General features: G+C 33.5%; 2 protein-coding genes across 3 annotated transcripts in view; one reads left to right on the top strand and one right to left on the bottom strand.

The window, feature by feature from the left end:
• The first annotated feature begins 323 nt into the window (after positions 1–323).
• TTC14 (tetratricopeptide repeat domain 14) lies at positions 324–12560 on the top strand. The gene is made up of 12 exons (XM_039855864.1): positions 324–579; positions 1045–1169; positions 1268–1467; positions 2427–2511; positions 2674–2803; positions 3133–3288; positions 3705–3776; positions 4162–4281; positions 4386–4508; positions 6529–6646; positions 7569–7678; positions 8435–12560. The coding sequence occupies exons 1-12, from the start codon at positions 419–421 to the stop codon at positions 9351–9353; spliced, it is 2319 nt and encodes a 772-aa protein (XP_039711798.1). The 5' UTR covers positions 324–418; the 3' UTR covers positions 9354–12560.
• Positions 11779–16875, bottom strand: part of CCDC39 (coiled-coil domain 39 molecular ruler complex subunit) — a 45839-nt gene continuing 40742 nt past the window's right edge. Inside the window, exons 15-20 of one of the 2 annotated variants that reach the window (XM_039855862.1) lie at positions 15975–16134; positions 15445–15551; positions 14633–14773; positions 14315–14494; positions 14092–14177; positions 11779–12922 (exon numbers count right to left, since the gene is read on the bottom strand). In XM_039855862.1, coding sequence (XP_039711796.1) covers positions 12763–12922; positions 14092–14177; positions 14315–14494; positions 14633–14773; positions 15445–15551; positions 15975–16134 — 834 coding nt within the window. In that variant the 3' untranslated portion in view covers positions 11779–12762. The remainder of the gene's footprint in view (positions 12923–14091; positions 14178–14314; positions 14495–14632; positions 14774–15444; positions 15552–15974; positions 16135–16875) is intronic. The other variant, XM_039855863.1, reaches the window with a different exon arrangement.

Below are 16875 nucleotides of genomic sequence, written 5' to 3'. Positions count from 1 at the left end.
TGTTCGGGCACTGGCACTTAAACCCGTCTCACTAAATTGAAGAATGAATTGTTATGTACCATAGAGTAGAGCTCAGGCCATTGCAATGTAATGTAATAATAACGCCATGGAAACTTTAAAAAGTAAACTCGTCACACACATCACCACCTCGGAGCCGTGGTCAGCCTCTAGCTCGGAAAACGCGCAGCCCAACCCTTCCGGCTTCCGTACTCTCGCTCAATTTCGCGAGACAGAGGCAGAGCTCCGCTGCGCCGCCACTTAGAGGGCGCTTCCGGGAGGCAACTCAAAGCGTCTGCGATGTGTGTTTCCGGCGGCTTCTAGGCGTTTGCTCAGCCTCCGGCACAACGGCGCTAAGGTAGGAGGCACGGAACCGAAGGGCTAGGAGCCCACCGGTATTTCAGCCCCGCAGTCTCTAGCCATGGACCGAGACCTTCTGCGGCAGTCTCTGAATTACCACGGGCCGTCATTGCTCTCCCTGCTCCGGAGCGAACAGCAGGACAATCCGCATTTCCGGAGCCTTCTAGGATCCGTGGCCGAGCCTGCCCGGGGCCCGACGTCCCAGCAGCCGTTACAGGGCAGGTAATGGGACCGCGGCGACGCTGCGAGACGGGGGAGGGGACGCAGCTCTGGGCCCCGCTACCGCAGCCGGGCGGGTGAGTCCAGTGTGGCCGTGAGCACGTGAGGACTGCGGCGCTGATACAGAGGGCTGGATGGAGGGTCCGCGCTCCTGTTGAGGACATTGCGGGATGCGGGATGCAGGATGATCTTTTTCTCTGATAATTGCCTAACAGAGTCGCAGATTCTTTAGCTAAAATCCTTTGGGCTTTTGTATCTGGGGCTGCGGGCGTCACTTTTTAAGTTTCCTCGCCCTCCACCTACAGGCTGGCGAGTTAGAGAATCCCTGGTTAAAACTTTTTTTCGGAGGGTGTACGGACAGAAGCTAGGATGGACCCGATTGGTTAATGAAATCCATGAGCAGAAACTTGAACACACGGAAAGGTTTTGCAAATAAACCAGTTTTCATAAATTTTGTTTCTTTTTAAGAAAGGAGAAGAGAGTTGACAACATTGATATACAAAAATTCATTTCCAAAAAAGCGGATCTGCTTTTTGCACTTCCCTGGAAATCAGATGCACCTGCAACTTCTGACATTAATGAAGACAATGAAGGTGAGTTGAGTCTTAAAATCTTTTGATTGCAGATGGTTTTAACTACTTAAGATAAAGCTGAACACAAACTATTGTAATTTTGTTAATTATTTTTTCAGATCATTATGCAATCATGCCACCTTTAGAGCAATTCATGGAAATACCTAGCATGGATCGGAGAGAGCTATTTTTCCGAGATATTGAGCGTGGTGACATAGTGATTGGAAGAATTAGTTCCATTCGGGAATTTGGGTTTTTCATGGTGTTGATTTGTTTAGGCAGTGGCATCATGAGAGATATATCCCACTTAGAAATCACAGTAAGTTACTCACTTTTCATTTCTTTGATTGCTTCTGCTTTCGATGGTCATTTAAATGCAAGAATTATGTCTGCATCCAGCTGTACTTACGCATACCTGCTTACACTTTCAAGAATTAATAAATATAAATTGGAGAAAAATAAAGTACCTTTTCTTACTAAAAAAATTATTAGCAGTGATAGAATTTCGTTTTGGGGTTTTTTATAGTCCCCTTGATTGGCAGGGGCGAAGTCCCTTTTCATATGTTCAAAGAGATATCAGTGAGTGGTGAGATTGATTAGTATTTGGACTTACTTTTCCTAGCTGAACATGTTTTTAATTATTTAGTATTTGGCATTCGACACTTCCATGTGGATAATTTAAAAATAAATTCCTGACCCATTTATTTATTTACAGTAATTAAATGAGATTTGTACATTATAATATGATACTTTGCCAAAGATGAATAGTCCTGAATCTGAAATGTGTCACTTTAAAAGGTTTGATATTTGCTGTCTATCAAAGCAGATGAAAAGGGAAGGAAAGCAAAAAGTGTCATAGACTGGATTACAGACAAACTTTGGAATATTCACATTTCATTTAATTGGAATTTTCATACTTACTGGACAGCTTTTAGTTTCATTTTTAACAAGTGCAAGATATCTTTTTGTTTCATAATCCACTTATATTTGCTTCCTAACAGTAATTGCAAATTTCATGAGATTTTTCGAGCTGAAATTTCAGCAGTTTTTAAACTAATTTCATTAGTTTTCTAACTGAACCAAGAAACTTGTTTTATTGTATTTTGGCATAGAAATTACTTATAATTAAAATCTTTATTTAAATTTAGACCTTAGGGCGCTGGTTGATTTTTTAAAGTTTATGTCAACTATTAACTGTTTTTACTGAACAACTAGGATAAAAGAAGACCCTTTTCACCGAAGAATGGAACATCTGTTTTAAAATACTTCTCATTGCAGGCTCTTTGTCCATTAAGAGATGTACCTTCTCACAGTAACCATGGGGATCCTTTATCATATTACCAAACTGGTGATATCATTCGAGGTGATCAACTTTATCCTAATAAAAAAGTAACAGTTGTCAAGATTGTTGTTTTTATTAATTTTGAAAATATGGATTAATGAGAATAGTGTTTGAAAGGTTTTTGTTGTGTTTTGGTTTTCCATTTTCTTGTTAATCAGCTTGGTTTTCTCATTTTTTTTTAAGCTGGAATCAAGGATATTGACAGATATCATGAAAAGCTTGCAGTATCTCTATATAGCTCATCTCTTCCACCACACCTATCTGGTGTTAAATTAGGTGTGATTAGTTCTGAAGAGCTTCCTTTGTACTACAGGTAATTTATCCACATTATTTCAACAGCAGTTAATTGCAAAACAGTTTCTTGACTAAAAAATAGCAAATTTTATCCAACTTCTGACAACAGAGTAGAATTTTAATTTCTCTTATTTCAAAGTATGCTCGTGTATTTATATAAACGTTAAATTTCTTCAAACTTAACAAAAGGAATGAAGTGATGACATTGCCACACATACAAAAGTGGTATCAATATTTAATGTAATAATGACATTTCTTTAATAGAAATGGAATTTTATTTCTCTAATAGAAATGGGACATGCTAATTATGTTTATGATTTTCATATTGTGATTCTTATATTTTTTAAGGAGGAGTGTTGAACTAAATAGCAATTCTTTGGAATCATATGAAAACGTCATGCAGAGTTCCTTGGGATTTGTTAATCCAGGAGTAGTTGAATTTCTTCTAGGAAAACTAGGAATAGATGAATCTAATCCACCATCTTTAATGAGAGGCCTACAAAGGTATAGTAAATTGGTGTTATTCTATTAAGTGATAAGGTGATGGTGCTGAGCTCAAAAGCTGCATAACCGAGGGATGTATTTGACTATCCTAAGCCTGGTGGCAGCAACATGCCAAAAGTTAAATAAACTAGGTGATCCCATCTCCTGGAATTGAGTCCTATCAATGATTAGATGTGTACCATGTGACCAAGTAGACAAAGATTCAGAAAATTTATAAGAATTTTGTGTATATGCTAAAGAAAAATGTTTAGGAATAAGTCATTCCTGAGAGTTAAAGAACTTTTCTTTGTAAATGCAATACAGATTTCTTGCTTGAGATTCACTTTTTCAATGTTGAGTTTTAACCTTTCAGGCAAAGTGAACTAGTTACAAAAAAAAAGTATACAGTTTGATTTGACTTTTATTTTCTTTAATAGCAAAAATTTCTCTGAAGATGATTTTGCTTCTGCATTAAGAAAGAAACAGTCTGCATCTTGGGCTTTAAAATGGTATGAAGACTTTGTCTTTCAACAATTGCATTGTGTAGGGTAAAGCAAGCATTATGTCATCGTTAAGACCAAATTTGTTTATAAATGAATTAAAATGCCTTTTTGACATTAGCTTTCTTATAGATGTAAATAGTGTTATGTTGTAAACTTAACAGACTTAAGCCAACATTTTCAATTTTTTTCAAAAGGAATTAGTATATTGATATGTAGATTTCACACATATTTGTTATGCAACTACCCAAAGGCAGAATGCTTTTTAGGTATTTGGAAAGTATTAAAGAATAAATATTAGCCAAATGTAATGTGCTTTAAAAATTTAGCCATATTAACATTTTGTTTGGATATTCTGTGAAATGTTTGTGATGCTCTACAAATGTCTTTTTAGTGTGAAGATTGGAGTTGATTATTTTAAAGTTGGACGCCATGTGGATGCTATGAATGAGTACAATAAGGCTCTAGAAATAGACAAAGAAAATGTGGAAGCTTTGGTAGCTCGTGGAGCATTGTAAGTGGATCATGGGTTTTAAGAAATATTTACAAGGTAAATATGTACGAAATTTATGAATAGCTCACAAGATAAACCCTTCTAATTTTGTTTCCTATCTCTAGATATGCAACGAAAGGAAGTCTGAACAAAGCAATAGAAGATTTTGAGCTTGCATTGGAAAACTGTCCAACTCACAGGAATGCAAGAAAATACCTCTGCCAGACACTTGTAGAAAGAGGAGGGCAGTAAGTGTCAGATTTGTTTAATAGAGATCTAATATTCAACCAACTGCTATAAAATTTTGAACTTCACATAAGAAAATAACATCTTTAATCACTTAATTCAGAACACTCTTAGTTTCAAGTTTGAAAATGTTTTTTAAATAGTTATTTTTCTTATTGGGGTTCTTTATAATTAGAGATATTTTCGTATCTTGAGTTCATTGTTCTGAATATATATCTTTATTACACAGAAATATAAATGTAAAGGTATAAGAAATTAGGTGGGTATCCTTTTCCTGGGCATACACTAGAAGCTTTGTTTTAAAAAAGACAAGAAGTTAACGTACAGTTTATTTCATCATTTTACTAGGATGCCAGAAATATGAATCGAAAGCTACTGTTGTTAATTACAAATAAGATTTACTGTTATATTCGGTTTATTGCACTACTCTGTCCAGCAAAATCCAAAAATTCAGATTAAATGGAAGAGCAAATCATTAAGAACAAACACTGTCACTTATGTTACTCTCCTGAGATGCCGGCATAATACCTGGTATATAGTTCTATTATAAATCTTTAATAATTAATAGATTAGTCTAACATATAAAATATTTTGAAGAAACAATACTTCAAATGTAATTTGCTAACAGCCTGCTTTAATAATTAAAAACCAGTTTATAATTAATAGCGTCTTTTTGCTGTTGATTTTTTGTTTGGTTTTTGGTTTTTGTTTTTTTGTTGTGACATTGGTTAATGAAACCCAGTAAGTTTCAGGTGTACAATTTTTAAAACTAGAATTATCTCCTCTCTGTTTCATGAATTTGCCTGATTATTCTTCAGCTTGTATGATCATACTAGAATTCTAAATTAATGAGATTTTGCAATATTTGTTTTTAACTCATAAGAACTTTTGCTTGGACCCAAGTGATTGGAGCAGACTTTTACTTTCTCAATAGGTAGATAGTACCAACTTAGACGTAATTGCCTTATTACCCTTGTATTGGTGTCTTTGTACTAAGTGAATGGCAACACCATCTATCCATTTACACAGGCCAGAAACGTTGATCCTCTTTGACTGGTCCTTTCCTCCTCATACCCAGTCTGACACAAAAGTTATCCCATTAAAGCCATTGGAGTTTTCTTTGTTTATTCATTTACAGTAATTTCTTTTTCTTCCTTTATAAAAACTGAAAATAGTTTGTAAAATCCTGCTCCAGACTTTGATTTTTCATAGTATAAGCTTCTGAGCATCATCTAATAATTATCCAGTCTAGAAGCTAATTGCAATATACACATGTGAGTTGTTATTTCCAACTTTAACAGTGAATATTCTGGGAAAATATTTCTGTAGAAAGGAAAAATTTTCATGAACTACTAGGAAAAGCCAGCCTATATAATAATATGCTAAAGCTCAAGATCATACTAAATTTAGGATATCAATAATGTGTTTTTATATATCATATTAAAATGCCAATGCTGGACCTGCAGTATGTTTTTAGTTACCACTGATGGATTCCTATTTGTCTTTTGGATTTGGGGTTTATTTTGTTTAAACTGAGATATGATTGACATAACATATTAGTTTTAGGTATACAACATAGTGGTTTAATATATTAAAGTGATCACCACAGTAAGCCCTATTAACATCCATTATAACACATAGTTGCAAACTTTTTTTATTCTGGTGAGAACTATTAAGATCTCTCTTAGCTTTCAAATGTACAACACGGTTTTATGAACAATGGTCAGTCACCATGCTGAACATTACATCCCCAAGACTTACAACTGAAAGTTTATACCTTATGACTACTTTTACCCATTTCAGCCACCCCCTACCCCCACTTCTGGCAACCACCAATCTGTTTGGTATTTTTGTTCTGTTTTATGTGGTTTTATGTGAAATAGTAAAACATAAGATTTAGGTATTGTTCAATTAAGAAAATAATTTGCTAAACATGGTTTTTCCCCAATAAGCCTCTGACCTGTATGCATGTTTGAAGACTTTTTGTTTTTACAAAAAGCTAAATCTTCCTCTCAAAATTAGGTTAGAAGAAGAAGAAAAGTTTTTAAATGCTGAAAGTTACTATAAGAAAGCTTTGGATTTGGATGAGACTTTTAAAGATGCAGAGGATGCTTTGCAGAAGCTTCATAAATATATGCAGGTGATTCTTTATTTCCTCTTAGAAATTTAGTGATATATGAAGTTAATACCAAAACTTTCTTCTTCAGAAAACAATTCTAGATTACTTAAGGCATTATGAAAATTTTCTTTGTAGATACAGCTTTTCCTAATTGGGTTTGACATTGCTTCTTAGTGCCTCTTCTTTTTTGTTACTACTCAAAAGTAAAAATACCTCTATGAGAAAATTCAGATTGCCTAAATTTGGTATGTAGTTTTTGAGTACTGTCCCTGTAGTGAGCTTTCCTGGTGATTACAAAATTAAGTAATGTAATCGAGCTAATTCTAAAAATCTTTTTGAGAGATATTTTAAACTGTCTTTTCCTGTAATACTGATGATGATGTTTTCTCATGCATTTTCTTCTGAATTGGACCATTGCTGCTGTGTCTGTGACATCTGGTGCTGCTCATCCCCATCCTCAAACTGGAAAATGATTTCTTATGTAATCATGCATCCAACTGGGCTGTGCTATTTTTTAAATGGTTTGTATTTGAACATGGTGATTTCCCCCCTCAATTCATCTTAATGGAATTTCTTTATTTGAATTTTATAAAATGTGTCCTATTTAAAAATTTTTTCAATTTTCTAAAATAATTTTTATACATTCTTTCCCTTTCTTGCATTCTGGGTCATGGGTACCAATGCAATGGCTTCCCCGTTTTTCATGGAATACCAACTGCAATATGGTCCTCAATACTGTTCTGGCTATTCCAATGATTAATGCCAAACACCTGTATGATTAATTTTTATACATTAAAAATACTTGTTTAATGCTGGATATATGGTGATTTGGGTATACCATATTTGATTTCTGGTGGGGGGGTGGGGGTTTTTTTGAAAACTGGGTTTTATATATTCTGCTTTTTTTAACGTGTGGTTTTTTCCGATATCTGGGTTCTAAAAGAAATCTTTGGAATTAAGAGAAAAACAAGCTGAAAAGGAAGAAAAGCAGAAAACAAAGAAAATAGAAACAAGTGCAGAAAAGTTGCGTAAGCTCTTAAAAGAGGAGAAAAGGTAAACTATAATATTCGGTATTTTTGAACTTAAAGCAACCACTGAGTTGAACCAAAGTGCCATATGGAGGTAAAGTAAGTAAAAATGTAAAAGTATTTCAGATCATAACAATTATTCTAGCAATTATACCACAAATATTTCTATAAAAGAAATTAAAGTAGAATCTAAGGCTAGAAATCTGGAGGGAAAAAAAACTCAAAAATAAAATATATATTGTTATTTTAACTACCTGTATTTTAGGGAGCAATGTTTTAGAAATAGAGCAGCAGGGGTAGTTTTGTTCTCCAGGGACATTTTTAGTTGTCATACAGGTGAAGTGCTACTGGCATCTAGTGGGCAGATGTTATGAGTGCTGCTAAACATCCTACAATCTTTTAGAACCCCTGCCACCCTACCCTCTCAACAAAATGCCATTAGTGCTGAAGCGAAGGAACTATGCTCTTAGAGATAGGCATCTATTAAACTTCAATTCTTTCCTGTATATGTTCAGGTTCTTATTTTTATGTTAATGTTGGAAATGTCACTGTCTTTCAGAAATGGATTTGTTTACAGTGACAGCTGTCTACAAAAATATTTTTTCCCAAAAGTGGTGCTTGATGGTAAAATTGAATCTTAAAGTAACTAAGAGTCTTATAATAATTACTTATGCAAGCCACCGCTTTTATGAAATCTTTAAAGAGAACAGAGTGGAACTAAAATCTTTATGGATAAACATTTTGTACGTAACATATCTGATGAATTAACTACTTTTTTTAGGCTAAAGAAGAAAAGAAGAAAATCAACTTCTTCCTCTTCAAGTGTTTCTTCTGGTGATGAATCAGTTTCTTCATCGTCCTCTTCCTCTTCTGATCACAGAAGGCACAAGAAACATAAGAGGAACCGTTCTGAGTCTTCTCGAAGTTCCAAAAGGCATTCAGCTAAGGCATCCTCAAATCAGATAGATCAGAATAAGAAAGATGAGTGGTTCCCAGTTCCAGCCAATACTTCAGCATCTTTTCTTAACCAAAGACAAGAAGTGGAAAAACTACTGGAAAAGCAGGATAGGGTTCCATATCAAAAGAAACAGATAAAAGAGAAAGATAGATGCCCTCTCTCTTCATCTTCAGTTGAAATTCCGGATGATTTTGGAGGTAGGTCTGAAGATCCAAGAGATTTTTATAATAGCTATAAAACTCAGGCAGGGAGTAGCAAAACAGAAAAGCCATATAAATCAGAAAGACATTTTTCCAGTAGAAGAGATCCCTCAGATTCCTTCTGTAGGAATCCAGAGGACAAGATAAAAATTTATGGTTATAGAAAAATTGAAAAAGATATAGAAGGAAAAAAAGAGCACTATAGAAGGTGGGAGCCAGGTTCCATGAGGTGTTCCACTTCACCAGCAAGCTCAGACTACTCTTCAAAATCAGTTGAAAAATATAAAAAAAATACTTATTGTGGATCACGTGATTTTAGTAGACATGAGCAAAGATACCAAGTAAGTAAAAATCAAGGAGAATATGAAAGAGAGGATAATTATGAGGAGGATATTAAAACAGAGTTTCCAGAAGAAGATGGACTAAATAGCAAGGAGCATTCAGAAAGTGGAGTTAAAAAAAATTTACCTCCAAATTTGCTCAATATATTTAATCAGATAGCTGCATTTGAGAAAGAAAAAGGAAATAAGCAAAAAAATTAATATGTCAAGGGAATCAGCACTGTTATACTAAAGGCTGTTAATAAAAGTTTAGGACCTTTTAATCATAACAGTCCAGTGTGGAAGTCTCTGCTCCTAAAGTTATTTTACTTGTAGAGATTGCAGAAAAATGCTTTTCAGTTATTCTCAAAGTATATTTGTTTTAGTTGTAGGTCTCCTTTTTCACAGCTTGATTTTTTAGTCTTTTCATGTTCATGCACAGTATTTCTTACTCTTAAGATTTAAACCATTTAAAGATGATTATCAAGGTATTGTTTCTTCATTGTATTATGGTTAATGAGAATTCTTTGAATCCAGCTTAACCTGCTGTTTGAGAGAAAATTAAATTTGTACACTAAACACTTGGGGCATTTTCATCAAAAATTGTTTCATTCTCTCTCTTGTTTATTTAAAAGCCCTCAGCTTTTGAAAGAGAGACATTTATTTGAACGTTCCTTAGATCTCATTTTATATTGTCTGTTTAAATATTAAAATTTTTGCATAACTTTTAAAATGGTAGACAGACTATCTAATTGGCCTCTAAAGCCTAATTTACTTAAAAACGGTTTATATACCAGCTTAACAAGTACCTTAGGAATAAAGCCATGAAAATTTGATAGGAGCTCATTTTGTTTCTTTTCTATTTATTTTTACTTTATTGCTAGAATTATAGCCCTAAGAAATGTTTTTTTAACTTTAAATATTTTTAAAATCTTAGAGACTATATTCCTGGCAAGAATTTTTCTCTAATGGAAAGAAAATAAGGAAACTGTCTTAGTATTGTAGATGTCCAGTTGGGAACAGATTGGTCATATTTTTAAAATTCTTGAGATGGCACCGCTCCCCTGATGCCTCCTTTCTCAAGGTGTGAATAAATGACTAGGCCAACAGCCTGGTTTTACTCAGAATAAATTCTAGCAACTAGAGCTAACGAAAGGACAGGGATTGTAAGGATCTTTCCCAAATTATTGAAAACATTATAGTGTATTATTTGGGAAACAGATAAGAGTCATATGTGTTGAATTTATAATGGTCTTCAGCGTCTCTAAGATTATAGACACTAAATGACAATGGACCTTTAATACTATCACTCATGATGACACTGGATGGATGAGTTGGGGGATAGGTGAGTGTCCATCCACAGAGGTCTAAGAAAGACACTTTCAGTCCTTGTTCTGTCTCACTGTTCTTGCCAACAGTAAAATATCAAAATTTAAGCATAACTGGGCACGTAGTATTTGTAACCTTCAGACTAGTGATAGGAGCCTAATGATTTAGCTGAAATTTGTTTTACAATAGAACAGAGAAAGAAACTGGTCAAAAACAATAGGTAGTAACAGGAAGAATTGGTCAGTTGCTTTGCACCAAGAAACTCATCTTAAAAGTGTCCCTAGTTCTTTCTGTGTATTAATAGCTTGGGTATCATTTCCGTTAGTCTTCCGTAGTAGCCTTAAAGAGTAAAAACTCTTGACATAGCCCTTGACCTTTAGGAATTCCTAGTACAACATCAGAATTTTACACACACCGTTTTAATTTTAACAAAATCCCTTAATGTTTTCAGGAAACACATCAGCAAAAAAAATAGTATTGGGGATATATCTGTCAAGAATCTCTAGTGATATCTTAAGCAATTTTTTTTCCTTAACATCTTTATGTCAATAGTTTATACATACCCAGGCTTCTCTTGGTTTCCATAAGTAGATGACTTTCTAACACAACGGATGGATGTTAAGATGGCACCAGATTCAGGGATAATGGAATGACCCTTTGTCTTACCATTTAGCATTGTTACACTGAAGTTGGAAGAGTTAAATGTAGACTTGTATGCTGGCTGGAGAACCTAACCATTCCACAAATATCGTGCTAGCCTTTGGGTGGTGATTCAATAATAGAAGTTATTATGCAGTTTCTCTATGTCAGGCCATGTGCATTTTATATATATTATCTGATTATTTCAGTAAACTTGTGATGCAAGTAACTGGTACTGTCGATATTATAACTGAGGAAAAAAGCATAGAGAACTAACTTGCCCAAGGTCACAAAGCTAGTAAGACTCAATCCCCGCCTTCATAGAACAGTATGTAATATTATTTCAAGTTTCAAGTAATTTACAAAGTAATATAGGGCAAAAAATAAGAATTTCGGTGAACATAATAAAAAGTGATTTAAGATTAATCGGTTTTTATATGTTTCAGCCAAAAAATTGTTATCCAGCTTTTCATCTAGCTTTTTCATCCATCTTATTCATTGGACTTTTGCTGGTTGTTTCTAAAAGTGATATTTTCAAATAATGATCAGGAGAAACAGGTTTACCACTGCTACTGCCTTTCAGAAGGAACGACAAATGATAGTTCTAAAGAATGGCAATTATAACATTTTTTTCCAAGGTTTGAAGGAGACAATACTCATTTAAGTACTTAGATTCTAATAGACTTGAAAAACAGTTTAATAACATTATACTGATACTCCACACTATTCCAGGAGTTCAAAGTGTTGGGTACATGTTACAATGGAGTATTAACTGGAATAACTAATTCTATATCTTGTGGTCTACTTCCACTATAAATTTATGGAATTCCTATTGCAAATCGAATCACACCTAGCTTTGTTTATTAAATCAAGAAAATTTTGAAATACATTCTTTATGTTTGGTTGTCTGTATCTAAAGAGCAAAATCTTTAATGTGTTTGACTTCTTTCAGGATCAGAGCAGAATAATTCCTAAAAATTTAAGCTACATTTTTATTGATGTACAGTGTTTCTCTTTCCTGTCAATTTTTTTTGGTGGAGGGGTGAGGGTAATGCTATTTTTTGGTTAAAAATTTTTAAATTATACCAAAAGAGGAAACTAATAGATTTCTCCCCCAAAAGTCTGGAAAATGTTTCTTTCAATAAAGAAAACCTAATTTCAGGATCTTCTAGGGTAAATGAGAATTTTAGTAGTGCAATGAACTCTTTATAGTACAATGAATCTTTAGAAATTTCTTCCTGAAAAGATTCTGTTACATCTTTCAGGAAAAAAAGCGTAGTTTCATGGCTAGTGTGAAGTAATAAAGTGAACTATTTTCTAATATAACATTAAAATAACAGTGAAAAACATAATTTTCCGTTTGTATAACATGTAGCATTGTTAAAATCTATAACTGCTTTCCTTCTTTGTGAAGAAAATACTCAGAAAAAGGATAAGAAAATTAAACATTTCCTTGGTTTATTTGGACACAATTGCTTGACTTTTTTTTTTAACTATTAATTTTTACATTTTCCACTGGATAAAACTTTTGTCTGTATCTTTCCTAACACTATTTCAGTAGGACTCTATATATCATTATACAGTATCCAAAAGCATACAGTGGAATTTACTATTGAAAATATGAAATTTTTGTGTTTACAATTCGAAAGAGAGATTAAAATGTTTACTTGCTGCTCTTTTTGCTTTTATCATTACTGGAGCTACTGCTAGCACTAGTTGGCCTGGAAGTGCTGCCAGTTAGTGAAGAAGATTCTGGGAAGGTCAGCTGTAATACTTTGATCGAAGTCTGAGAAGCAGAAGTACTTGTGGTACTCTTCGATGACCTAAAAGAAAAAACAATTATTTTAAATTTAATTCAAAATTTATATCTTAATAGAGACCCCATCATTAATGGCAAAACATACCATAATCCCACAAGTAATTAAAGAGGTCAAAAAGTACATAATAGTGCTAATAGTACATTTTAAAAGCATGACCATTAATATCAAGAAATCAGTTTTTTAAAAAGTAAAGAACATAAGTTTCAAACCAGTAGAAAAATAGTTCAACACATATGTTTCTATATGAGAAAAAAATGTTTTCAACTATAATCAACTTAGAGATGGAATTGTCAAACATTAAAAATTTACAAAAAATTGTTAAGCATAAAAAGTAGAAAGGGCATGGGAATTTAGTGCTGGCAAAAGTGATTAAAATGATAGGTTATATAAGAAGAAAATAGACCTAGTGATAGGAAAAAATGGTGGGATGATTTGAAAATTATAACTAGCCATACAATTCTGAGTTAAAAAATGTATGAAAGTACAGGGATGTTCAAGTGGCTGCCCACCATGTTCACGTAGAAACTTTTTTAAACCCTATCTTTTTAGGTGTCCCTTTTGCTTTGTGAAACCTCTTCAAGAACTAATGAAAAGTAAACTGGCCACTGACTGTAGGAAATTGGGAATTTTAAAAGTTAGATCATAAAAATTTTGTCAGCAAAGCACAAGAATTTTAAACATCCCTTTATGAGATTCTGGATAACACAAATGCAGAAGAATAATTTCCTTTTTAGCAAATTAAAACAGTATAAAAAAAATCAAATCCTGACTTTAAAATTTTACAGTGTGGTTTTAATCATAAAAATCATACTACATGTCTCTACATCTAAGTTACCCTTTTATAGTTAAAAAATGTTCCCCCTCCCCCTGCACCCAACTCAGGGCTAACCATACTAGGTGTGACCTCCAAAATTTCATCCTGCTTTATCGTACTGAAATAGCTGGTGGTCCAAGACACTCTGCTATAATGGAAATAAATAGTGACACCAGATAGAGGTTAGAGTTGCACAGCTGTTTCTGCATCTGACATTGGCTCAGGCAGGTAGATAAGGGTAAGGAGAGCACTGGCAGTATACTGAAAAATCCAACAACTGTAGCGATGTGGAAGTGTCTGGGCTCACGTAAGGGCAGCAGCTATGAGAGTTGAGATAGTTTTTTAACCTTCCACTTACTTTGCTGATGATAGTGAAGTCTGTGAAGGAGATCTAGAACTCCAACGACTGCCTTTAGTACTAGCTGTAGGAAGTTCTAAACCGTTCTGGAAGAATATTTAATAGAAATCATTAGTACCACTGTATTTTAGAAGGAGAATATTTTTAATTAGATTTCACTTTATGAATGCTATAAGTTTTCATAAAGTGTTTAATATGTTTAACTAGAAGATACTGTTATTACCTGTTGAAAGTATGTTTGAAGAATAATACGGATCTCAGCATTTTCCTTTGTGACATCAACTAACATTCCATCAATGATCTTGTGAAAATCTTTAAGTTCACGAAGTCTGATGTCTTGTTCTTCTAGTGTTTCGTCTTTTGTGTCTTTCAAAAGACGGATTTCGTTGGTGAGTTTTGCACACTGTTGGTCAAAAGCAGTCAATTATAATAAACCTATATTCCAGAACTTAATATTTTTTAATGGATGAAGGATTTGAGTTTACTATTCGGAACTTCAAAAATGTAAATATGACAGGTCAGTTTTTAAAAATAGCAGTACCTGTTTAGTTACTCTTTCTAATTTTGGCTTCTGCTCCTCAGTTTCTCTACTTAGTTGAAATGAGTAAGCCTCCTTCTCTAATAATTTTTCTTTGATGTTATTTGTTAAATGTTCTATAACTTCTAAAGTATTTTTCATACTCTGCAGAAAATAAAATATTAACATTAGAATCAAAAATAACTTTCATAGCTTGCTATTTGTCAAGTATTCATTTAACTTTAATTCATTTATTTTTGTATATAACATTTTATTGGGTAAAATAAATGGTTTTTATTAGATAATAAATGTGGTTCTAGGATTAAGTTTTGTATGTAACTCCACTGTAAAGTATTTTTATGGTACTTGGGAAGGAAACAATTCAGTAACTATTGAAAGCATGCAATTTTCAGACATTCACAGTTCACATCATGTTCCTTTAACTTTGTTAGCAAAAAAAAAAAAACTTAAATTTTATGCTTACCAAGCACATTGTTTTCTCTTTCAGTGATGTGCTTTAGTAACCTCTTTCTACTAGATTATTTTTATCTTTCAATTTGTTTTAAGCAGCAATCTTTAAGGAATTAAATGAATTAAAAGTACATTAAATAAAGATTAGTGGATAGATCATAATTAGCAGTGCTTCATCAACTAATTAACAAGTGATGATCAGAAGTCCATATTGTGCTTTAGCACAGATTTTAATTTTTGATTATTTATATGAGACGTTTTACCACTTCTCTAAAAAATGGTCTTTGTACAGGGTAACAAGAGTAGACATAATAATGATAGATGACTTCTACTAAGGGCTTATTACTAACACCTGTAGAATTTACCTGGACATCTTCCTGCAGCTCTCTGATTTGTCTTTGCTTGTACCTGTATTTTTCATCAGCAGCTCTTTTTTGTTGTTCTAGTTGGATTTTTAGTTCATACTCATCACCTAGAATTTAGAGGATTTTTAGTTTAAATGTTTAACATGCTGTGTAGAAAGCAATCTTAAAGTCTTAACATATGTTAAATTTCTAACATTTTTATCAAATGAAAGGTTAAATTCTTTACGTCTACTTATTGAAAAACAATATGGGCATATGTAGTAGCCACTCATTTAGTCAACACAGAGCAGCCAATCTGCTGCTATTTTCTGCGGATTTGAAATTAATCCCCTAGGTAAGTGATATGCCGTATCACTAGAGCTGATAATGGAAATAACACCTTAGCACTTATTTTAAGGGGGAGGGGTATTTTTTCTGACTCAGTCAAACATGGTACATTTTTGTTCTCTATGTCTCAAAATGTTCCTTTCTTTAAAATAACTATAAGTTTCACTGCATATATTTGTAAAAACATGCTAACTCCTACATACTAGATGGAGTCACTTTTTTAAAAGATTGTTTGTAATTGTTATTGCAGCTGTTCAGCACTTGCAAGGTGTTTTCTAGAGCACATATTTCTTTTTCAGCTTTGTTGATCTTAGCATCCAAACTGTCACCTTCCCTTTGAAGTTCTTCTTTTTCTTGAGCAGCCTATGAAATACAGAATAGAAGTAATTAAATAAAAGTATTCCTCATGGAGAAGAATTCTATTTTCAGGGCCGGAAATAGTTAACTCAGAATACCAATTTGCCTTGAGGTCCAGATGCAGAACCAAGCATTTATTTCTTGCACTCTATTTACAGTAAAAGATGAAATCCTTCAAAATATAGCACATAGGCTATAAAACTATGATGGAAATGTAGTAACTAAAGCTTACATAAAGCTCTCCAACAAAAATTATCAAAAAGTTAAAAGTACATAGTTTACAGGGAAGAGAAACAGTTAACTAAAAGGAAGTTTCAAAGTAGATACTAAATAAGAATGTATACTTCTGGCCTGAAAGAGGCTTAGGAACACTTTCTTGTGTTATAAAGAGGAGCAAAAGAGGTGAGGCAGGATGCACCCAGAAAAGTAAATGCTTATCATTTCCACCCCAGTTATAGATGTGTTAGTATTTAAACATTTTTGAGTAGTTAGTAATGTTAAAATTAGAGAAAAAGTACTCCAGGAGCGCATACTAAACTTAGAACAATACGAATATTAGCATGGCACCTACATAAATTTATGAAGTGTTCGATATTTTCAAAAGAAAAAATACTGCATGATTCCACTTACATGAAGTACCTAGAGCAGTCAAATTCACAGAGACATAATGTAAAATGGTGATTGCCAGGGTGTGGGGAGGGGGAAACTGGGGACTTACTGTTAGACGGGTACAAGTTTCAGTTTTAG

Source organism: Pteropus medius, unplaced genomic scaffold, assembly GCF_902729225.1.
Source record: "Pteropus medius unplaced genomic scaffold, Ma_sr-lr_union100, whole genome shotgun sequence".
Classification (NCBI taxonomy): domain Eukaryota; kingdom Metazoa; phylum Chordata; class Mammalia; order Chiroptera; family Pteropodidae; genus Pteropus; species Pteropus medius.
This window is presented reverse-complemented; position numbering and strand designations above follow the sequence as displayed.